This window comes from Rattus norvegicus, chromosome 15, assembly GCF_036323735.1.
Source record: "Rattus norvegicus strain BN/NHsdMcwi chromosome 15, GRCr8, whole genome shotgun sequence".
In the NCBI taxonomy this organism is placed as follows: Eukaryota; Metazoa; Chordata; class Mammalia; order Rodentia; family Muridae; genus Rattus; species Rattus norvegicus.
The window spans coordinates 5,815,663-5,840,552 of record NC_086033.1 but is presented as its reverse complement, the minus strand read 5'-3'; the positions used below and the strand labels follow the sequence as shown (position 1 = coordinate 5,840,552).

At 43.6% G+C, this 24,890-nt stretch overlaps 1 protein-coding gene across 2 annotated transcripts; it reads left to right on the top strand.

Moving 5' to 3' along the window:
• The first annotated feature begins 279 nt into the window (after positions 1-279).
• LOC120096905 (uncharacterized) lies at positions 280-17,201 on the top strand. Of its 2 annotated transcripts, XM_063274750.1 has the most exons (9): positions 280-448; positions 1,199-1,358; positions 3,861-4,036; positions 5,150-5,419; positions 7,470-10,550; positions 11,289-11,451; positions 12,615-12,746; positions 13,205-13,381; positions 16,607-17,201. In XM_063274750.1, the coding sequence occupies exons 5-9, from the start codon at positions 10,400-10,402 to the stop codon at positions 16,689-16,691; spliced, it is 708 nt and encodes a 235-aa protein (XP_063130820.1). In that variant the 5' UTR covers positions 280-448; positions 1,199-1,358; positions 3,861-4,036; positions 5,150-5,419; positions 7,470-10,399; the 3' UTR covers positions 16,692-17,201. The 2 variants fall into 2 exon arrangements, with proteins under 2 accessions (XP_063130820.1, XP_063130821.1); XM_063274751.1 differs by lacking the exon at positions 3,861-4,036.
• Positions 17,202-24,890: the final 7,689 nt, after the last annotated feature.

The window sequence follows — 24,890 nt, the reverse complement described above, 5'->3', positions numbered from 1 at the left end:
TACTAACAAAAGTCTCTTATCCAATTCAGGGTTGTAACCAACTCTCCCCATCAAAAGCATTGATGACATCCGATGAAGCAGAGAGAAATATCTAACTTTGGAGGAGAAGTTGCCAAAGGATATTCCCTGGGTCACAGGAGAGGCTGCAGAAAAGGGCCCCATAGAAATTGGTTGCTTTGGGGAGAGCTGGGTAGCAGGGAGGCCATAGAACTTCCCAGTGACATCATCAGTAATCTCTTCCTTGGACAATCTCTTGTATCTAAGAGAGCACTAGAATCTTCTGTGACGTCACCAGTGTTGTGGTGACACCAACTGCCTGTGGAATTCTTTCAGTGCCTTTTGGGTTCACAAACAGGCATGTTTCACCAGCTGCTCAAGCTAGTTCAGAAGGAGAGGGGAGACCAAGGAGAGACCAGAACGAGGCAGAAGAAAACTGGCCTTCTGTCCTGTAAGTACGGAAGAATGAAATCATTCTGGGGAAGGCACAGTGAGTACTAGGTAGAGTTGGGGAACTTCCTCCAGGAGGCAGGTTTGAGCTGAGCCTTTCAGGAGTTGGCCTTACAGGCAGGAGCCTTGGAATTTGTCAATTGCAGACCAAGAGTTAAGAGTCCTGATGATTAATTTGACAGAGAGCCAGGAATTGGCAGGCCTGCAGTTTCTTTTCTATGAGCTTTTTAATTTCTACTGCCAAGGAATGCCAGGAGGAAGCCCTATGAGGATAACAATGTGGCCATTCATGGTTGGGTGCTGAAGCACTTCATCCTCTAGATTCCTGTAGGTTACTAAGTCTGTGGTGACAACAACAAGGAAGGATGAACCCCCTAGTCATGAATTGAGGTCTCAGACACTTTAAGCTTGAACACACGATTAGGGTTTGATGGTGCTATGAACTCCAGGATTGACCTGCTCCACATCTGATATCTGCTGACAATGTCCCAAATCTTTATGTCAGAGGTAGATTCTGTCTTTCACGATGAGGGATCATGTAATAGTGAGTGAGGCTTATGTATGGCAATGGAGGTTGGGAAGAGGGAAATAGCTTAAGAGTCCACATTAGAGATAGCTTTTCTTCTCTTTCAGGGATTCAACAAGTCTCCAGCCTTTCCTCTTCCTCAACCTCCATTTTGAGACTCAGAATGGTCTTTTCTACCCATGGGCTATCCAATATGTACATTCACTTGTGTTTATCTATCTACAGGGTTTATTCGGAAGGCATCATCAGAAAATTTCATCAGTAACCATGAAAAGCGTATAAAGAAATTGGAGGAACTACAATCTGAAATCCAGAAGTGTAAAATCGAGCGGGATGAACTTTCTCAAATCCTGGACCTTTATGTCAATGATGGTTTGAACTACAGGTAGTCATTATGCCCTGTAACCTACTGACTGTCTTGTGCTCTCTCTGCTAAGCCAAGATTTCCTCACATTAAGAAAGTGTTTCACCTCTCATCCTGGACTTTAAGGAGCCTTGGCAGGTGCTGGCCTGTGAGAGAAGCTAGGTGCTGTGTGTTTAGGGTCAACCTCTCTTGTACTTGACCCTGAGCTCCTTGGAGTTGGATTGGATTTTTTTCAACAGCTGGAAGGACCTGGTCACACTTGCTGCATCTAAGTGTGTGAATGAAATGCCTGAATGTCCTCACTCTTACTCTGATTTAGATCGTATTGAAAGACCCCCTCCCAAAAAGGGAATTGTACAAGCCCAAGGCCCTCAACTATAAAAGTAAAAAATAAGTTTTTAGATATGTGAGACAAGCTGACCCATGATTTAGACGAAACAGACCAGAAAAGATAACAAAATGCAGAAACCAGACTAAATTATGGACATTGCTCCATGGGCCACCTGACAAGAAAAAAAGACAGTCCCTGAGCCCCCAGAAGCCCTGACCACCCTGTACTTTTTGCTAACTCACTGTTATGATTATAGCCAAAATAGATAACATACACGTATGCCTCATTTACTCCACCAATCACATCCCTGTAACCATACATCTGCTTCTATAAGCCTGCTTCTGCTCCCAATACACTATAAAAACCCGTCCCTGGTTCTGCTAGGCGCGCCAGTCTTCCGAATTGACTGGGACGCCCACAGATACCTGTGTATCCTGATCAATAAAAATCCTCTTACAGATTACAGCCTGTGGACTCGGTCTGGTCATTGGGCTTGAGGATCTCCCTCCTGAGGGAAGATTCTCTCTGAGAGTCTTACATATGGGGGCTCGTCCGGGATCGGAGATCCTCTGCCTAGAGACCACCGACCACCCACCGGGAGGTAAGCTGGCCAGCATTTGTCTTGTCCTGTCTTGTCTTGCTTTGTGACTTGTTCTGTAAATGCTTAGTTACTTGGCTTGGGTCTAAACCGTTTGTATTTGGGCGGGCCAGAGAAGGAGCTGATGAGCTCGGACTTCTCCCCCGCAGCCCTGGAAGACGTTCCAAGGGTGTTTGGAGCCCAGTTTTTTGGGGGGGCTCAGTCTGTATCGGAAGGATACATGGTTTTGGGTTGGAGGAGAGAGGAGAGAGTCGGATCCACTGAAGGATTCAGACCCTCGTCGCCTCTGTCTGAATTTTTTGGTTTCAGTTTGACACCGAAGCCGCGTGGTGCGTCTGTCTGTCTGACTGTTGAAATTGTTTGTCTTCTTTGTGTCCTAATTTTCTTTGAACACCTGTGGAAATTGGTTATAGGATTCTTTGTCTTGGTCTTGTTTGTCTGGGCTGTTTTCTGTGGTATTGTCCAGTGTCTTTTTGGCTTTTGTTTCGTTTTTGGACTTTGGACAGACGACTGTGTTTAAAATCATGAAACTATTTGCTTTGTTTGTCAAGGAGTTTTACTTGGTCCTCTTGGTGCTTAACTTAAAAGTTAAAAGTTAAAAATAATTTGCTTGAGAAAAATTGTTTTCTGCCGGGGAGTTTTATCTTTCTCTCTTGAGCCTCCTCCCCAAGGAGAGATGCCCCTCCCTTTGCTCCCCTTGTCCAGTCTAGCTGCTGTTAACAGTTGTGTATGAAGAACTCCAGGTTAGTGAGTGACCCTGTCTGAAGCAGGTATTAACAAGAGCCTGAAAGCTTTACCTTAGATCCTGAAGAAAAATTCTCCCTGTTGCTTAAACATTCACAGCTTCTAAGGAAGGGACAGCACAGAGTAGAAAAATATAGGGGCTGAGGGTGACAAGCATGCAGGCCTGCTAGCAAGCTGCAGGCTGCACGTGGGCAGTGGCGCAGCTCAGGCCAAGTCAGCGTAAGAGGAGTTTCAAGGTGATGAGGCCGGCTGGGGTTGACGCTTTGACAACAAAAAGATAGGTATAGAGTTAGTGGTTGTTTTATAAGACTTTTGGCCCTGAAAAAAAATAATAATTCCAGTTGCTGCCTTCAGTGGCCAGACCTTCAACACTTGCTCACAGAAGGAGAGTGTTCATTAAGAGAAGTTCTTTAAGGGAGCCTGCCATATCTGCTGGCCCTATTCCAAGAGAGGAGTTGATCTCCAACATTAAGTAACCTTCCCTGTTAGTCATCATTGACATGGAGAGTGCCTTTGATCCTATCCCCACAGCAGCCAGTTCCTACCCCTGTGGTCAAAATGCCCCTGGTTGGGGGACAGAGAAGCCCCTGAGATAGTTTCGGAGGGAATCTGCAACAAACTGTGAAGAACTTTGTTTTGCCAGTCAAAATTTAGAAGTCAGGCTTTGGCTGTGGCCAAGGTCAGGATTAATGTTTTCTTTTCCATGGGCCTTTAGCCCACTGAGACAGTTTGGTAAAGGGCTGCTACTGAGGTCCTGAAAGTCCCAGGTGAATAGGTGTACAATTCTTATGTCAGCCACTTGGCATCTAGCACCCAGGTCCTAACCATTTCTCCATCCTTTTGTTATTAGTTCTTAAGTCCAGATGCTTCTGTGACAGAATGGGAAACACGACCAGTGCAGTCACTGCTTCATTCTGCCTTTTGCAGTCTCCTCCCGCCTGGTTCCCTCACAGCCTTTCCAGTCCAATGTGTCTCCAAGAAAACAGGCTAAAGATTTCACCTTAATTCTCCTTTGACTTGTCTCTGGTAAGAGCCTTTTGCTACATCAGCCCAGGTAGAAGAGTGAAAGAGGAAAAAGAGAAGAAAAGAGAGTAGATGGCCTAGGCAAGGGATAACTGAAGTTCTCCTTGTAACACAAGCTACTTCCCAAGATATTACCACTAATCCAGTTTCTGTGTCAATATGACCCCCAAAACATAATCACCTATCATTAGAGCACATTTGCTGACACACTTTTATTGTGGTTAAATTTCTAATACATGCCTTTTGAAAACACATCTAAAAGTGGGGTGGGCTTTTCCAGCTGGATTCATGACCTCCTCCCTCCCACTCAGCACCCGTACTCAAATCTCCTGTGGACATCTTGTTTCCTAAACACAGGTGTGGCTGTCTCTTTTACTTTTCTCCATGGGATAGTTTAGTTAGAATGACCTTACCGCACCCGCCCATCAATGACTGGCTTTCTAGCTTTAATGACTTAGGAAAATTTCTGTTTGTTGATAATGGAAATCACCCACTGTATAAAGTCATTTGCTCCTGCTCTCAAACAGAGGAAAAGAAAGAGAGAGAAGGTCTGCCTGCTGGGGATAGTCAAGGAAGGTCAAGGCCTGTTGGCAGATTTTTCAGCCTGCTGAGGTATGGAACCGTAAGAGAAGGTGTACCTGAGGCTTAAACTTCTATTGACCTTGGTGGAAAAAACGGAGAAGTTTGGGGAATGGGAATGAATGCATTGTTTATTTTAACAATTTGTTCCTGTCAGCTTGTGGTTATGCTTCCCACAGTGCTATAGTAAAACAGGGCTTTGAGAAATGTGCTTGTTGTTTCCTTGTACCCACCAGCAGCCCTTTCATAACTGTGTCTTTCCTCTTCTTTTGGCCTTTCCTATTATGATCCTCATCTGCCCCTCAGAGGACCTTTCCACTTCCTACCAGTCAGTCCACCAAAGTAGGGCCATGCCGTTTCAGGAAACTGGAATTTGTGAAAAGCCCATTGAGTCTGGAAAGCAATATCCCCCAGGATATGTCCTGCAGCTCAGAGTAAGATGTTGCAAAAAGAGGAAAACTGACTGATCTCCCACTTTGTGCTTTCAAAAAGAACAAATACTTCAAAAACTTAGATTCTCCCTCCTCCCCATTACAGAATCTGACTTCAGCCCTGCACACTGTGCTCTCCTGGATCCGTGGATGCTAAGCTGCAGGTTCTGGAGATGCCAACCCCTCAGATGAATTCAATGTCTGCTCAACTCAGTCCATTCATTCACAGTTCCTGGAGTCATTGTGTCCACCGACCCAGACGCCCATCGCCGGTCGAGAGTATTCCACGCAGCGGATCGAGTTCCAGCAAGCAGAAGGATCTTCAGTCACAGAGCACATTGCGGACCTTACCTGACATGCTGGACAGAACTAAGAGGTTAGTGAGAAACAAGTGTGTGTGAATACGATCCTATGCGCCATCTTCTGGGCAAATACAGAATTACATCCTATTACCTTTTTTTGGAGTCCGAGGCTTCCTTCTAGCCTCTCATGTGCCTCTGTTCAAGACATAGATGCAGATATTCAGAGCCAACCATTGGACTAAGCCTGGGGACCACAATGAAAGAGTTAGGGAAAAGCCTGGAGGAGATGAAGGGGATTGGAACACAATATGAAGAACAACAATATCAATTAACTGGAGCCTTCAGAGTTCCTCGGGACTAAACTACCAACTAAAGAGGATATATGGTCCTGGCCATGGCTCCTGATACATAAAGTGTAGAGCACGTGTAGCAACAACTGGCTCATCTGACATCTCTGGGAAGGGAGGCAATTGGCCCTCTAGAAACTTGATGTCCCAGAGAAGGGGGATGCTAGAGGGGTGAAGTGGAAGTGGGTGGGTAGATGGAGGAGTGCCCTCTTAGAAACAAAGAGGACTGGGAGGGTATGGGGGTTCAAAGTGGAGAGATCAATGATGGGGATGACATTTGAAATGTAAACAAATAAAATGACTAGTGTATAATAGATGGTGACAGATGTCTCCAAAAGGACTAGATATTCATTATCTGTAACAGGTTCATTGAAAGTCAAACTCCATAATTGTTGTGACTTACTTATTATTGAAATTTCACATAGATGAACCCAGTCACCATTTTAACTTCTCTCCTTGCATTAGTTACCTTTATAAAACAATTTAAAAAGCAATTAGGGTTTCTACTCTCTTAGGCTTTGATACAGTGCCTCATTTTAGCTGTCCCTCTCTATGTTCCCTCCATTGCTGCCCTCTCCCTGTCTCTTCACATTTCACATTCCTATCCCTGATAGTGTCCCTCAGCAATCCATGAGTGAACTTGTACTTCCCTAAATGAGGACAGTCTGGCCCACGTCCCTAGACCCTTACACTAAACTGATCATACAGTTACACAGATTGAAGAATCAACAGCTAACATCCATATTTAGGTGAATATGTATCCCATTTGTCTTTTTCAGCCTGGATTACCGCATCCAGAATGACTTTTACTAGATCCATTCATTGTCCTGCATATTGCATGCTTCCTTTTTGCCTTTTGTAATTGTTAAGCAGAAATGCAGTCTGTAAATGCACCACATTTTCTTTATGCATTCGTCCGTTAAGGGACAACTTAAATATTTCCAAATCCTAAGTATTATAAACGAGCTTCAGTGAACATGGGTGAGCCAAGGTCTCTATTCTAGGATGAACCAACATCTGGACATGAGACCTGGAGTTGTATCTTAAGGTACAACAATTTTCACCTTCCTGAAGAACCATCATACTGATCTCTGAAGTTGCTGTAGAAGTTTGCCTTTCCACCAGGAGAGTATGAATGTTCACCTTGCTCCATAACCCAGTCAGCTTGAGTTGTCACACGTGTTATTAACCTTAGTCATACTGACTAATATGAAAAGTGATCTCAGAGTAATTTTGATTTGCATTTGTGTGATATACAAGAATGATGAATATTTCTTATGAATTTCTCAGTCATTTGAGTTTTTTCTATTATGAATGTTGTGCTTAGATATGTAGCACATTTTAATTATTTTTCTTGATATATAGTGTTTTAGTTTTTCAAATACATTTTTATATTAGCCTGTTGGGCCCTACCTTGGAGTGTTTCCCTTCCCCCTCGCTGTGCCTTTCAGCCTGCTGTGGCCAAAAGTTGTTTACACTCTTGGCAGCTGCTCTCGGACCCTGATTTGGGGCCAGGACCTTCCATGGCACCCATTCCTCTTGCTGAGCCTTTCAGCTTATTGATGTTAAGAAGTTGTTTATGCCCCTGTGTTGGGGCCAGGACTTGCCACGATGCAGACTTCTCCTGTTTTCTTACTTTTCTGGTTGGGGATTTTCACCTGCTTTATTGTTTTTCCACGGCTTTTGCCTCTGGTATATAAGGAGATCTCAGTAAAGCCCGGAGAGCATTCTTTTAACACGAATGACCCAAGTGTGTGTTTCTTCTTAACTCTTATAGGCCTATGCCCGGTCCTCAGTGTCCTGATGACACAGGCATCATCAAATGGAGGTCCCACCAAGATCGGGAAAGAGAGGACAACCTGATGAGATGGTCCCAGGAAGCCGGCCAGTGAAGGAGGGACACATTGGGGAAAATGGGCCAGGAAAGGTCCCAGTAAGCAGGATACAGAAGGACCGTGGGAATTGAAAGCACATGCAAAAGAAAATAAAGATTTGGGATAGTGGTGAATAAACCTTGTAAAAAGGGACCAGGTAATAATGGTAAAATGTTTTTGTGTACGTGTTCTTTTAGATTTATGCTAAAATCTAGAGAAGCAAAGTCAATTCTCATAGATGCTTTTAGTCTTTGGACCCTGATTAGAGACAGTTTACACCCTAGACAAGAGAGAAAATGGTTTGAGAAAAACAGTCCTCCCAGACTCTCCACAGATGCTTTGGCAAAAGAAGGAAAATGAGATTAAGCTTTTTAAGAGCTCTCCTAGGGACATCCTGCCTCCTTGCTGACTCCTATTAGAGAAGTGCTTATTTCTGGTTCTGGGTCCGTTAAGAAGAATATCTGGGTCCTTTTGGTGGGACACCATCTAGCTCCTTCCCTCTATGTGTATTGTCTGTCCTTGTTGCACCAAGCTGTCCACGGATGTCAATTTATGTCTGGGTTTTGCTTCTCGTTGCTTGAATGTTTTGTGTTTCATGCTTAAAAGAAAAAATGGTGAAAACTTTAAATGCTGGTTGATTCCCCCCTTGATTTAGTTTTAAGTCCTTTCAAGAAAAGAACAAATAAATAAAAACAGTTTCAATTGACCTTTGGAGCCCTGCATCCTAGATAACTGGGGGCTGGCTAAATGTGTACACTAGCTGGTCTTAAAGGTGCAAGTAGCTTCAAAGCTACTATGGTAAGGGAGCTGGTGTCTGTTTCTCTTAGAGAAATCTGTGACTGTGATTATTGGATTCAACAGGTAACAAGGTGCTTCATTTAAAATGATAGCTACAAAAAGTAAAAATGGTATTTGATCTAAATACTAAAGATATGTATAATCACTTCATTTTTTTCTGTTTGGTTTTAAATGTATAATACGCTCTACATGTCTTGGCTATAGGTTACTGGCTTTTTTTTTTTTTTTGGTTCTTTTTTTCTGAGCTGGGGACCAAACCCAGGGCCTTGCGCTACCTAGGCAAGAGCTCTACCACTGAGTTAAATCCCCAACCCCAGGTCACTGGCTTTTAAGTTATTGGGTATGGTTAAAATTTTTAACATTGGTAACAGAAAGTTGGCTTAAAACTGGAGTCATTGTAGACAACATGTGGCATGAGCCAAGCCAGGGAAACAGGTCTAGATTGGGATAATATTTTAATATAACTCTTATCATGGAAACCGGACTTTAAAAGAATTTAGGGAAATGTCTCTTTGCTGAGGTATTAGAGCCTGCACCATCGTTCCTTCATATGCAAGGCTTGGCTGCCATACTTTATAGCATGAGGAATGGACTTGGTGTTTTGGAGAGACTGGATTTTGGAGGATAGATAGTTTGGTGGAGGGTGAGTTTTGCTTTCCAAAGTTATGCTTGTGCTCTGGGGTTAGGAGGGAAACTTGAAGATTGTGGCTAATGATTGCCAGTGTTACATTGACTACAGTTTACAGTCTGATCACAGACAGACTCGGGATTCTAACTCGTACATATTTGTGCTTAAGAAAAAGTCAAACAGGTGGAGACTGTGACAAGGGTTAATGGGGCTATGGAACTTATAAGAGCATGACAGCCTGCTTCCTCCAACTGCTATTTCAAGAAATACATATAGAATGATTATAGGTTTAAGAGATTGTTTTTATGCTGTTTCTTGCACTCTTGGGTTGTTGTGAAATATTTCATTTCTTGTGTTTCCTTGGGTTTTGTTTGACTTGACCATACATGTGTATGGCTTTTCGAAAGAAAAATGTATTCATTTTTATTTATTTTGGTGAATTGTTCTTTGGCTGACTTTTGTCTGTGGTTGCTCTGAATGCAGTTCCCTCGGTGGCCAGAGGAGGGCACCAGATACCGAGTTATAAATGATGGTTAAGCACCCTGTAGGTCCTCTTGAGTGAAGCCAGCAGGTTGCCCAGGTCGAACTCCAGTTCTAGCTCCCTGTGCACCATGCTGTGCTAAAGCTTCTCTACTTCCTCCTGCTCTTCCTTGGCCAGCAGCACCTCTGCATTTTGCCCCTCCATGGCTCTGGCTTGGGTCTCAGTTCCCTCACTTTTGGGGATTTTAACTTTAAGAATGGACAGAAAGATTACAATTTGATGTTTGCCCTATACCTGAGAAGCATTTTGCCAGGAAAAGGGAGTTTCCATTGCACAAAATGGGATGGTAAGACAGAGATTTCAGGAAAAAACATGGGTGAATATATTGAAACCATGCCCCCTCTCAAGGTACACTCCATGAAACAACATACTCCAGCTTGCATACATTTAAAGGTGTAGGAAAAAAATATTGGCCTCTGGAGAACAGTAAAAATTGTGGGAATTGGACTATTTGTCACATGCATGGACCCTGGGGTTTATACATTTCAGGAAGAAGAATATCCATCATCCACGGTCTTTAGATCTTTGGCTGTTAACAAAGATGTTCTATCCATTTCAAGGCCTGATACAACTCTCCCTCTCCTCAGCAACTGAGTTGTAATGAAGCAGTGAGAACTCTGAAGCTCTGGAAGGAGAGTGAGCGAATGGGTGTTCCTGGCTCAAAAGTGAGTCTCTGGAAAAGCCACTGCAGAACCTGGTCAGTCTGGTAGAGGTAGTTAGCAAGTAAGCTATGGCATTTCCCACTGACATCACCGGTAGTGTCTTCCCTGGAAATTCTCTTGTATCCAGGAGACACTAGAATGTTCTGTGATGTCACCAGTGTTGTGGTGACACCAACTGCCTGAGCGATTTCCCTTCTTTTCCTAATGTGTTCCCCAGGAGGCATGTTCTCCAGGATCCTCAGTCTCTTTCGGAGGGACAATCATATCCATACAGGCACCAGACCAAGGCAGAGGGAGGCCAGCCCTCCATCACGTTGGAGAAGAAGACGAATGGAAAGGTCCTTGAGGAGGTCAAGTGAGTACTGGGCAGGGCAAGGGGGATTCCTGGAGGAGGTTGGCTTGAGCTGGTCCTTCCAGGAGTAGGACGTATGATTTAGAGCCTCAGTCTTCCTAAATGGCTGACCCAGATTCAACAATTTCTGATCATTAGTTTGACAGAAAACCAAGAACTGTTATATGTCAAGGGGCTTTCCTTGGATCTCTTTAACGCCATGGGAAGTGTCAAAGAATACCAGGATGAGCCTTTATAAGAATAACAAAGAATAACAGGATCGGCTGTTGAAACACTTCATTCTCAGCAGTGTCCTGTAGATTACTTGGGTAATTGATGCCAAGAGGGATACTCTCCTGGTCATATATCAAGGTCTCAGTTACTTTGTCCTTGAACACACATGATTAGGGATTCAAGATGTTAAGCAGTTTGAACTCAAGGACTTACCTGCCTCACATCAGACATTAGCTGAGAACGTCCTCCAATTCTTCTTGTTTAGGCCAGCTTTAGAATTTCAGTGCCAGAGGAATGGCTTTAGGAGGTATGGTCTATATCTATGATGGCATATGTCATCCTATGGCGATGATGGTGGGGAACAGGGACCTAGCTGAGTTCAGCTTAAAGATAGCTTTCTTGCTCTGTCAGGGATTCACTGTATCTGTAGAACTGTTCATCCTCAGACTTCTGTTTTAGACTAAGCATAGTTTTCCTTGACACTGTGTCCACATATATGCCTGTTCACTGGTGTTTATCTACCTACAGAGTCTGATCAGAAGGCATCATCCCAACCCTCCATGACACCTGTTGAGGAGGAGAGAATGAAGCGTCTGGAGAACATCAAAATTGCTCTCCAGAAGATGCAGAAGGAGAGAGATGAACTCAGGAGAATCCTGGCAGATTACCCGGGAAAGAATTTAAATGACAGGTAGTCACAATGCAACTTCTGTTAAATCCACATTTCCTCACATCACAGTAGGCTACAACTCCAGGGTGTCCTCATGGTCAAAATCACTTTCCTGATTGCATCAGAATGTGAAGTCCAGATGGGAAAGAGATGGTGGCACAGGCTATTTTTACAAACGTAAATAATAGCCTGTGGCCTGAATCACAGTCTGGGAGTGAGTGTACTAGTGTGTGAGCTCTAGGTGTGTGGTTTAAGAAGCCTGGACAGGTGTTGGCTTGTGGGAATTTCTAGGTGCTCTGATTATGACCAATCATTGTTGTAATTGACGTGGAGGTGCTTTGGGTTCAGTAGGTCCTGTGAAGAGCTGGAGGGGCCTAATCCCACTTGTTGCCGCATAGTGTGTGACAGGAATGACAACAGGGGATCATTGGTGTTCTCTGATTATATTCACTGTATTTGGAGATAATGCCACAGCCTTGTATTTAATTGGCATTCTAATTGTATTTGAGAGAGAGAGAGAAAGAGAGAGAGAGAGAGAGAGAGAGAGAGAGAGAGAGAGAGAATGTGTTTTGTGTGAGTATGTGTGTGTGTATGCATGTGTGAGTGTGTTTTTGTGTATCACTTAAGATCTGGGTATTCTATGTTCTGATTTGTCCTGAGAATTATCCTGTGTCAATTTCCATGGCATGATAATGATGAGGGTGAGAGCCTCACTGTGAGCAGTAGAACATTTCACATCTGCTCAGGTGGATGCACATGGGAATCTCCTGGTGCGTGTTATAAATTCTTTTCCCTGTAAATACTGTTCATGTTCCTTTGGGTTTTCATGTAGCAATAGATTCTATGATTGAGAATTGTTACCTAAGAACAGGAGAATAGTCTTCATGGGTTTAAGTTGGAGCCTGGATCGTGGCACAGGGTCCTCGAATGTTCTTGGCAAGCTAGTCAATTCCTTCAAACTCCCTCAGGGAGCTCAAGCAAATCAGCTCCCTCCTTTTGTTTGCTGGCACTGCTGTCCCTGTGTCCATAATAATAAACTTATAAATAGCAAATGGACGCAATACCAAGGATCAAGATGTGGCATGTCCTAGGCTGGGGTAGTTCAGGATTCAGTCTGAATTCATGTAATTCTTGAATCCTTCATTCATAATGTTATTTCATCCTTGGACCATGCCTTACCACAGGAACAACTTTGAGTCCGAGATGCTCACGAAGCAGCACGAGGAAGTGATGACCGACATGAAGAAAATGAGCGAGCAGGTCAATAGAGCTTTGGTCAAATGTACACACCTCACACTGGAAAATGACTGGTACTGGTGAGTAACTTACAAGGCTGTGACCCCAGCACAAGGCACAGCATGTGTCAGCCCATTCTTATGTTTGAAGTAAAGTGAGGATCAGGCTTTATAGTGTTTGAAGCAGACCAGGAAGCCTGTGTCTAAGGAAGGCTCTAGGACACACAGGACACAGAAAGATTGGCCTCCAAGCGACATTCTAATAAAATGGACAAATAAGCACACATGGGGATTAAGTCCTCTTCTGGGAAAAACTTGAATCAATGGTGTCAGGTTTTTGAGTAGTGCCCTGAGTCTTCTGGAATGTTGCTCTTTTCTCCATTTGACCTGACTCTAGGTCATGCTCCATGGCTACTCTGGACTTGGACTATAATCTGGGGCTCTCTTCCGATCAGGACCCTAGAAGGAGCAATGGACTTGGAGAAGTGGGAGGAAGTTGGAGACTGGCTGGGAGTCACCATTTTTTCTTTGTGTCTCAGCCGCAGCTTCTGCCCCCTCCTAACTGAGTTGTTTGAGCTGAAGAACAATGCCCAGAGAGCACGGCATGAGAACAGGGAGCTTCTATGGGAACAGATTGCACTGGAAGAGTCCATTAAGGAAACAACAAGGATCTGTGGGGAAGCCAGTATGAAAATCCGTGTAAAAAGCAGCCTCAGGTAGGATGAATGACGCATCAAGGGCAGGTTTTCCTGATATCTAAGCATAAACCAAGTCAAACCAGTTTAACCTTTCTCCACCTTATCCAGACACTCTCCTAGGTCTCATCCAGTTGTTCATCTCTTTGAACATTTACAAAACTTTCTGTGATGTTAGCTTCATGCAAGAAACTGGAGGATTGACAACCAAATCCTCCTGCTCAACTAGAAAATGCATTTCCTTAAGGGGGATCTGTTGATCACACACTGCACACTTACATGCCATGAGGTAGCCATCTTTGTAGTGCACAGAACTGATTAGAGTTCAGTTCAATTGCCAAAAGATGGCTCTCATTGTCAATTATGATGGGGCTTCTGGACTTTCTCTCCTTTTCCCCGTACATTGAAAATCTTCCCTTCTGCCTGTCCAAATCGTGGTTTACAGTGACAGAGCTTGAGAAGCAGTTTGTCCGTCCTGTTTTATGTCAGTGTTTTAGTGTTCTTTCCTGTGGCTTATGTCCTGGAGCTGACTGGATGAACAGGGATGTAAGAAAGACTTCTCTCAGGGTGAGGGTTTGTGTGAGATATGTGAGGATTAAAGGGAAATTTTTCTCCAACTCTCCCAACCTAGTGTGCCGAAGAAGTGCATTCCCTACACAGGTTTACTCCATAAGGGATGGATAGCAATGTCTAAGCTCTCACTTGAAACATTTCCTTTGCCTCATCTCTATTCAACAATATATATATATATATATATATATATATATATATATATATAGAGAGAGAGAGAGAGAGAGAGAGAGAGTGAGAGAGAGAGAGGGAGGGAGAGAGAAAGAAGAGGAAACACAATTTTTCCAATTAGTTTTAAACTGTTCTTAATGGGGTCTTGATCACTATTGAAATTATTTACACTGGGAAAACTATTCATCAACATTGACATTACTTGGAGAAAAACTCAGGAATAGGGTACAGGGATGTGAGGAGAGGCTGCCGTGTGAAATCTATATACCTCAGTATAGAAACTGCTGACTCAGGGCTCTTCTGCCTTCTTTGCTCTCGGTGTATAGTAACACTGGAAGGTCATGTGGCTTGTTGTGTCTTCTCAGCATCCTGGTTATGTTAATCATTACCTGCCACCACTTTCTTTCCAGATTGGCCTAATTGGTTGAATATACCTTGGCTTTGGAGTTTGGCCTGGAATTTGTTAATTGAAAGATTAATTTGCTTAGAGTTGAATCTGCAAGCAGAAGATGTCCAGGAGTTATGCTGAGGTGGAATCACATCTTTGCCTCAGACAGAAACTTAGGCTCAAAATAGTCCACAGCACTCACCCTGTGTTGTGTTGTGGCACTCTTAACCATTGTTATTCAAAATCATTTGATGTGAGTGAAAATCATCTGTAAGGAGGGTTTAGAACAGTGATGACCCTCAGACATTGCTGGAGGTGTCAAATGGGTAGCCCTGTGAGAAGCCATGTACAACTCTTGTGAAAGTACAACCTTTTGACACAGCGATTCCAGAACAAGAAGTAGGTGTGAGCAGAGAAACTGTGGTACATTAGTGTTGTAGTGGTTCACCTCAGAGCAGCCATGAAGCAAAATTACCCAGATGTCCATCAGTCAGAAAGTGAAAAGGTACAATGTTGTCCAGCCCTTCCATGGACTGCGGCTGAGTTTGATTATACCTGCCAGCATTTGGCTTTGAATTAGCCTTCTCTTACTGGAATTATATCTGATAGCATCCCAGTCCAAGTTTTACCTTGGATTGTGGTTATGGAGATTTCCTAGCTGTTTGTGCTGGTAGTTTGGCTCCCCTGTCAGGTACTGTATGGTAAAGGGACCTCATATTGGAAAATGCAGCTCACTTTGCATGCACTGGGAAACAGTGAGCAGAGGACTGAAGAAGCTCACCTGCCCCCCCCCCCCCCCAGTGCTCTGTTTCCTGAAATCAGCCTCCTGTGCACAGCCTTGTGAACTTGCTAAGCAGGCTTGGCTAACAGGCCTAGATGTCACATTTCTAATTTCTGATTTTCAGGGGAATATACTTTATTGGCTGAGCTGTCTTTAGGCTATGCTCACTGTGTACTTACCCCATTCCAGGTTTTTTTTTTCTTATGCCACAATAGTAGACTGGGTGATCTCTTCTATTACCATTAACTGGGAAACTAACCACATTCTGCAAAATACTCTACTTGTATGTGTGAACAAATATATTTGGGTGATTTCAAAAGTGTGTATGTCTGGGTGTCTGTCTGTCTGTGTCTGTATACATTCCTGTCTCCATGGACAATATAATCTTCTAACGACCAGGATGAGGAGAGAATGGAGGAAAGTCTGCAGGACCCCCTGAATCAGAAAAAACTGGTCACTGAGCAAAAGGCCTTGTCTGAGAAGATGCAGCATCATTTCGGTGTCACTGAGATGGTTTGAAAGCACAGGATGAGAGGACCCAAGTAGATTCCCTGTACTTATAAACTGTCTTATTGGGTGTGTGACTTTCTCCATAGTTCTCAGCATCTGTCAGCTAGGAGCAGCTCAGAATATTATTCTTGTGCATTTAAAAGAAATTCTGTCCATGAAGTGTATGTGATCCATAGAGATTCTGGCTACTGTGTACTGATCCCTCCAGTCTGAGCTCTCTTTTATTATCTGAGCCCAGTGCCTTTAAGTCTCCCCATAAATAGTTTTACGATACCCATAAACAGAGGAGTGGTACAGTTTATTTTCTGCATGAGAATCTCCTTTAGAGTTCAATGCTTAGTCTTGGCAAGATTTCCATGCACCATATTCTTGCCAAATATAATATCACTTCAGTGTGCATGTACTTCTTGAGATATTGTTTCTCTGGGTCTTTGCAGACATTGAGGTTGTCAGGTGGACCCCAGGCATATTCCTGCACTGGAGGAATAATAATAGTCTTCATTGCAGACATGGCCAAGCTTCCAAGGCCTTCCTATTGTTTTCTAGGTTGTTCATATCTCTCCTCAAATGACATTTAGACATTGTAACATGATATTAAAATATAATATATATGTACGATTGGAATTATCTGCTTTTCACTGTTCGATTTTTAGCATTTTGAAAAGCTGAGAAAATATGCAGGCCTGTGGGATCTCTTACCCTTCTCTCTTGGGCATGAGTGAATGACCTCAGATGAAAGATTATTCTGCATTGTCCTGCTGAATTGTGCTGCTGTGTATGGGATAAGTGGCATGGCAGGTCCTCACCAGGCCTTTTCCACCCCTAGGTCTGAAAACTGCAGCAGAAGCTTTCCCAGGGCCCAGACCAGGACTACAGCTCTCAGAGACAGGACTGTCCACCAGGAGCACTGAGGGTGCAAAGATTGACACCACCTCCCGCATCTCAGTCCTTGTAACCATAGCAATCCTGGGCTGAATTTGAAAGAACTTGAGATGTGGCATGGAACATGCCTCACGTTTAACCTTTTGACGACTTGTCCACCAACAACCAACTACACCGAATGAGGCATCTACATTCCTCTTGAAGAGATTTTTACCATCTTACCTGCCGTTCTGCTGTGTTTGCAAGGCCAGCAACAGGCTGGAGTTATATGTTGAAAAATCAGCAGGAATTGAATGCTGACTAATTTACTTGTTATATTTAGTTTTTAGTTTGAAATTTGGTTGTTTTATGCATTTGGTTTTATTTGTTTACATTTGAAGTTTTGTTATTTATTTGTTAACATTAGTTTTTAAATTAATATGCTATATTCTTAAGGCTATATACATTGAACTCATTGACTCCCCACTTTAAAATTTTCTTAAATAAATTAATGTTTGTCTATAAATAAAAATGTGACCTTTAATCCCTCACTCACAAGACCGTCCTGAGGCGTGTGCGGTTCTTCCTCCTGTAACAGCACAAGTGTAAGGCAACAGTGGTTTTCTGCAAGTCTCATGCAGCTTAGGCTTCACCATCAGTTCACAGCCAGCCAGAGCTGCACAGGAAACTGTGCTCTTGATGTAGACAGTTTGTCATGCTCTGTGGAACCCACCTTCATGATGAAAAATATCCTTGCTTTATCCTGGGGCTCACAAATTTAGCTTCCTTTATAATGACAGACAAAGGAGAAACAGAGAAGTATTTCTCTAATACATTAGAGGAAATAAAACCATTCAGTGTGGGAATATAAAAAGCGATCAGGACACACAGAGCTGTATGCCTCTGCATTCCTTGTAATAAAGCATCGGTTATAACTGCAGATTTATTGAATTCCAGCAATTTTGGAGAAACGATATTTTTAAAATTTTTTATTATATATATATCTCTTTACTTACATTTCAAACGTTATTCCCCATCCTTGTTTCCTTCCTTAAGCCCCCATTCCCTTTCCTCTCCCTTCCCCATATGTGTATCCCCTATACATCCCCCTTATTGTTCACCACTATTCCCCTGCACTGCCCCTGGAACATTTTCTCTATTGTTTTTGTTGGTTTGTTTGTTGTTGTTCTTTTTCTCCCATTTTTATTAAATTGGGCATTTCTTATTTACATTTCAAATGTTATTCCTTTTCCCGGTTTCCTGTGCATCAGCCCCCTAACCCCTCCTCTTCCCGTTCTAAATGGGTGTACCCTCCCCACCCTACCCTCATTACTGCCCTCTCCAAAATTCCCTTCACTGGGGGTTCAACCTTGGTAGTACCAAAGGCTTCCCCTTCCAGTGTTGCCCCAACAATGCTATTTACTGCTACCTATGCAGGGTCAGTCCATGTGTAGTCTTTGGGTAGTGGTTTGGTCCCTGGAAGGTCTGGTTGGTTCTTATGGGGTTGCAAGCCCCTTCAGCTCCTTCAGTCCTTTCCCTAATTCCTCCAATAGGTGTCCCGTTCTCAGTTCAGTGGTTTGCTTCTGGCAGTTGACTCTGTATTTGACATGTTCTGGCTGTGTCTTTCAGGAGAGATCTATATCTAGTACATGTCAGCCTGCACTTCTTAGCTTCATCCCTCTTATCTAGTTTTGGTGGACATAGATAGATAGATAGATAGATAGATAGATAGATAGATAGATAGATAGACAGATAGATAGATAGATTGATAGACAGATAGAAAGATAGATATGGTCCACATGTGGGGCAGGTTCTGAATGGCATTCCTTCATTCTCTGCTCTAAAATTTGCCTCCCTATCCCCTCCTGTGGATATTTTTGTTCCCCCTTTAAAGAAGGAGGCTTCACTCCTTCTTTAAAGGGGGAACAAGAATACCCTTGGCAGGGAAGAGAGAGGCGAAGATTAAAACAGAGACTGAAGGAACACCCATTCAGAGCCTGCCCCACATGTGGCCCATATATATACAGCCACCCAATTAGACAAGATGGATGAAGCAAAGAAGTGCAGACTGACAGGAGCCGGATGTAGATCGCTCCTGAGAGACACAGCCAGAATACAGCAAATACAGAGGCGAATGCCAGCAGCAAACCACTGAACTGAGAATAGGACCCCCGTTGAAGGAATCAGAGAAAGAACTGGAAGAGCTTGAAGGGGCTCGAGACCCCATATGAACAACAATGCCAAGCAACCAGAGCTTCCAGGGACTAAGCCAATACCTAAAGACTACACATGGACTGACCCTGGACTCTGACCTCATAGGTAGCAATGAATATCCTAGTAAGAGCACCAGTGGAAGGGGAAGCCCTGGGTCCTGCTAAGACTGAACCCCCAGTGAACTAGACTGTTGGGGGGAGGGCAGCAATGGGGGAGGGTTGGGAGGGGAACACCCATAAAGAAGGGGAGGGGGATGTTTGCCCGGAAACCGGGAAAGGGAATAACACTCGAAATGAATATAAGAAATACTGAAGTTAATAAAAAAAAAGGAGTGAAGCATCCACATTTCAGTCATCCTTCTTGAGTTTTATGTGGTTTGTGCCTTAGATCTTGTGTATTTCGAGTATAACCAAGAGGTGGGGATGCAAAAGAATCAAATGGATAGCTTGACGCCAGAGGTTGGTGGTGAACACCTGAGGGAAAGATCATTCTTCCAGAGTCAATTGGCAGGTTTCTTGTAACTCAGCTTTGCCAGACTACTTGTCTTGGGTCCACAGAACTCTCTGAGTTGCCAACACCAAGGTATGTTCTACCTAATACACTGGACAGTGTAGAAGGAGATGTCAAAGCCAGATGTCACATTTGCACCTATGTAAATAAAAAACAGAGATCATTTACCCAGAGAGGATTGCATACAGGTAGCCAATGCTCTGATAAATTATGGGATCCTGAGTTAACTAACACATGGTCTCCTAGAGTAAGATAAAAGTGCCTGCTTGTTTTTATTGATTCCTTTTCTGGGTGAGTAGAAGCTCACTACATCGGACTGAAACTGATCATAGAGCAACTAGAAAGCTCTGCTAGGAACTTTCACCCTAATTTTGCCACTCACTAGGAATGCTGTCATATAATAGCCCAGCTCTCACAGTCAAAGCCTGTAAATAACAGTCAAAGATGTATGCATAGTTTGGAGTCTTTGTTGTGCAGAATTCTGGGCAGGTGGAAATAATGAACAAGACATTAAAGGAAACACTATGAAAACTCTCATTAGAGTCCAGGAAGTGTGGAAAGGCTCTTCTTACTTTGGGCTTGCTGTACTCCATACAAGGAGGGATTGAACCATAGAATATTCTGTTTAGAATATACACCCCCCCATTGCTTCTGAGTCTTAGAGATCAGCAGTTGGCAGAATTCTTCAGCTTTTTTATTCTTGAAATCCTATCCGTCCAGTTCTCCGTAAAGTCTATTAATTACTTTGACTATCGGAGAGACCCAGTGAACCTCTAAATCTACCAACAATATCCCCTAATTTGGACCTAGTGGTAGTGAACCTGCATGAGCCAACTGGGCATCAAAAAGGACAAAGCAATTTGCAAAGGACCTATGTGGTGATGTTTTACACTCTTACAGTTATGAGGTTAGGTGGAATTTTAACATGGATTCCTCACAACTAGGTCAAGAACGTAGAAGCCACAGATGACAATGCCAAATAGACTCCCTCCAGAACTTCTGGACCTATTAACGTTGAGCTTTCACCTGACCTCAAGCCCTTCCACTCCCTGCCCAACCTCCTGAATCTTATGTTTGGCATGAATACAGGATCATGGTCCAAACTCTAACACCCTCAGGCCTGGCCCTGGGACCTCAGGAAGGTTGATACTAGAGAAGTGACATCTAATGGACCCGCGGAAGAGCAATCTCCATCCACGTTGTCCTTTGCTCACTAATATCTGGTTATTTTTTTGAGAAAGGATTTGGAAGTTTATCATCTGAAGTAGGTGCAAAACATTTAAAGTTGTATATTCACTGTGTAACTGGGTTCACTATGTTACCAAGATCATTGCAACAGAGTCTCTGCAAAACAGAGACTTTGTGAGTACACATCCATGAATATATGTAAAGAAAGACACCTTGGAAGGAATGCACGATAAGAAAATGAAATCCAATATCCAATAAATTAAAGGTCTGGAGGGAAATACTGCCTTTTGGGAAAGAGGAAAACCTAGGAAATTGGAATGTATGTCACAGGACTGGATCTGGGAATAAAATTATTATGCAGAAGAATCTTCCATCCCGTGTCCCGTGACCTTTTCTCCCCATGCCAAGCCCCTGACGAAATCTGCCCTTTCAGAGCATGTAACTACTAATGGAGCAAAGAGAAATCTCTAGCTTTAGAGGGAGGAGATATGGAAAGGGTTCCATTGTGTCACTGGAGAGCCTCCTGGAGATGGCACCTCAGAATCTGGTCACCATAAGGAAAGCTGGTTAGCAGGAGGCCCTGGCAGTTCCCAGTGACGTCATCCAAATGCTCTCCCGCAACCTGGCCTTCTAGAAAGAGTAGCGTAAACTGCAATAAAAGGATACACTTGAAAGTAAAACTTGGACGAAATGCCCTGGCTTATCTACATTATCACTGTGAACTGTGACATTGCTCTCTTGGCTTCTGTGGCCAGACATGAGGGCTCTGAAGATATGCTGCCTCCTGTGAACTGTGAATGAGCTTGTGTCACACGAAGCGAAGCATGTGAATGCAGTGAGAAGACAGTAGGAGGACCTTGTGACACTGCCCTCCCAATGGAGACATGGAAGTGTTGACAATCACAGTGGGTGAGTCTCAAGCTGCACTTTGAGACCCAGCAAGGCTACGTTTCACCTGTCAGCTCACTTCCTGCACATCCACCACAGGCCAAGGGCAGGCTCAGATGAAGCTCTGTTGAAGACAGGTGCTGTCCCTTGTGAGCTGCGTCCCAGGGTATGCGGAAGACCATTCAGCATCCTGTGATGTGGGAGATCAGAGTAGTAAGAGGCAGACAGAGGGGACAGTTCTTTGTTAGTTCTTCTTGGCTACCATAACTACATCTTCCAGGCTAAGGATTTGCTCATGGAAGTCTGCTGTGTCACATGTGTAAAGGCCAAGCTGTCTGAGTCTCAATAACACAACTGGCTCCAGGCTGCTTTCTCTCTCTCTCTCTCTCTCTCTCTCTCTCTCTCTCTCTCTCTCTCTCTCTCTTTTTCTTTTTTATTAACTTGAGTATTTCTTATATACATTTCGAGTGTTATTCCCTTTCCCGGTTTCCGGGCAAACATCCCCCTCTCCCCTCCCCTTCCTTATGGGTGTTCCCCTCCCAACCCTCCCCCCATTGCCGCCCTCCCCCCATAGACTAGTTCACTGGGGGTTCAGTCTTAGCAGGACCCAGGTCTTCCCCTTCCACTGGTGCTCTTACTACTCAGCTATCAAAAACAACGAGTTTATGAAATTCGTAGGCAAATGGTTGGAACTGGAAAATATCATCCTGAGTGAGCTAACCCAATCACAGAAAGACATACATGGTATGCACTCATTGATAAGTGGCTATTAGCCCAAAGGCTTGAATTACCCTAGATCCCTAGAACAAACGAAACTCAGGCTGCTTTCTCAGTCACTGGGATTTACACGCAGTCCTTCGTACCTTGTCTTCTAGAACCAGACATTCTTTTCTGGCTTCATATGGACAAGGCATATTTTCTCACTCTCTCTTACTAGAGACCAGTAGGAACACATATATTGGACAGCCATGCTTATTGTCTAAACTGCTGGCGTCCATGTACAGCATTAGTGGGTACAGCATCATATCTCAGCATCTCTTACTGTAAGGGTTGGAGCAGAACTCCCACATCTCATCCTCCGTGACGATGTAGATTAGACCCATCAGATTAAATAAAGAATTGAAAAACTCTCCTGGGGGTGAAGTGGTAAGGAAATCATGTTGCCGTCCCATAAATGCACTGCTATGAGCAAGCTTCAGACAGTCTGGGGGGATGCAGCCTGCATCAGAGACCACAGGCCTTTGGTGGAGAATGATTCAGTTCAAAACTGGGGAGGGATAAGGATGGTTGATATTGTTCCAGTAGATCTCACTGCCTATAAAAAGAGTTTCTTCCAGATCAATGAATGGTTCTTGTAAAGCAGCTCCTGGACTGGACTACTGAGACCAACCATGAGCCCACCAGACTGGTGCTTTCCAACCAACAGACAAAAGTATCCACTCTGCGAATGATACATAGATATCTACAAAGAATACCAGGATGGATACAGAGTTTCTTCAGTTCCATGAATGAGGGATTCAGCAGGTGAGATGGCAGCAGATAAAGGTAATTGTTGCCAACTCCCTACACCTGAGCTCCTTCCTAGGACCTACATGATTGACGGAAAGAACAAACCTCTCACAACTTGTCCTCAGATTTTTATGTAGTTGGATTTTTCCGGTCTTGGTCCACAGAAGCAAAGACATCTGGTTTTCCAATCCCATTTGACACGGGACCAGTACCTTCAACCGAATGTTTCTTCCTGGAAAGCTGCAGCCTGTCAGCGTGGCTCAGTGGTTTGTGAACTGCAAGTTCCCATCTGGGAAGGTGGTCGTGTTCATCCAGCCCACCTGCCCCCATTGCAGAAAGACCCAAGAAATCCTCAGTCAACTGCCTTTCAAACCTGGTCTTATGGATTCGTGAACATCACAGCCACTAACAACATCAATGAGATTCAAGATTAATTACAACAGCTCACTGGATGGAGAACAGTTCCTCAGGTCTTCATAGGTAAAGAAAGACTGCATAGGCAGACACAGCGATCTGATCTACATGCAACAGAATGGGGAGCTGATGACCCAGCTGAAGCAGATTTGAGCTTTGCAGTTAGGAAAGGGATGCATGCAGAGCCCATGACGAGAGCCATCATCCAGCCATTCCGACGGCCAGTGCCCCTGAGAGATGATGTGCATCACAGAGGATGTCACTACTTTTTGGTGATGGGGATTTTCAACAAATTGGCTTTTATTTCTTCTTTTCCTCAGTGCTAAAACCTGTTGCCGTTTGCCTTTAACCATGGGGCTGAGAAGCTTAACAGACAACACTGGCTTGATTTTCCACTCTTCATGTGCTGACATGTCTCTGCCTCTAAGCCCATGTTTCCCATCCAGTTGATCTAAATCCCCATTGAATCTGTTTCTGGTTTCCTGCCATGCTGGTCAGCTCAAGTCATTTTGCAGACGTCCACTTCCTGAATGGTTATTAAATCAATGGATATTGTGAATTTGTTTATGACCCACACTCAGGCCTTTCCCTCCCTCCTGCAAGCACCGTCCCACTTCTGCCTTCACAGCTCTCAGCCAGTGTTCTCAACCTTGCCCTCCCACAACCCACAGAAGTTCACACTTGTATGAGCACGCTGTTTGAAAAATCAGATGAAGAGCTTTAGCATACTTGGTCCTCACTGTAGCCATAATAACATAGACGACAGAGCTGATGGTTCATTCATCTCTATTCGTAAAGGAGATTAAGAAAATCCCAAGAAGTTTTATGTTGATCCTAGTCAGAGTACCAGCAAAGTCAAATATGAAATGCAAAATTGCAGAGCACTCCTACCAAGAATATCTGTATAAAAACTTGTTTGCAAAACACTGTCCTAAATAATTTCCTCCATTCACACTTTGACATTTTGTTTTGATGTCTTGCTATGACACTTAAGTATCACGGAACTGTAGGTCTCTTCTCTGGTCTCCAGTGAGAAGGACACATTCCTAATAATGATGTATCTGTAGATGACTAAAAAAGAAAAAAGAAGATCAGGATTAAAGTTCTGGGTTAAAGGTGTGACTTCCTACCTCAAACATCCAGACTAGAAGTAAATTTGAATTTACATTAAATGGAAATCCCTCACAGATTTCCCCTCTACTTTTGTGGTTTGGTTAATCTCAGATGAAGACAATTCAACAACCAAGAATAACCTTTAGAATCATATTCTCCTCCGCACTAAAATACTTGAACAAATGGCACACTAAAAGATCAAAAGGAAGGAATGGTTAGAATCAAAAGCTACATCTGGGTCAGCTCTAACTCTCTTAGTCAAGGTGACTTTGGATACGCCCCTTAATGCCCATGGATTGCTCACATAGGACTCTGTAGAGTGTTGTTTCTACTTCCTCACTTTAAGCTCTAGGCAGACCAAGCTATCAAACCTGCCCAGGTCTCTTTGGATTGCACATAAAAGACACATACAT

Excerpts from the sequence above, each read along its gene's own strand:
- LOC120096905 (XM_063274751.1), top strand. The coding sequence starts at position 10,400 with ATGTGTTCCCCAGGAGGCATGTTCTCCAGGATCCTCAGTCTCTTTCGG. Across the intron at positions 12,747-13,204 it reads CTGGAAAATGACTGGTACTG|CCGCAGCTTCTGCCCCCTCC; the intron begins GTGAGTAACTTA and ends TTTGTGTCTCAG. Across the intron at positions 13,382-16,606 it reads CGTGTAAAAAGCAGCCTCAG|GTCTGAAAACTGCAGCAGAA; the intron begins GTAGGATGAATG and ends TTCCACCCCTAG.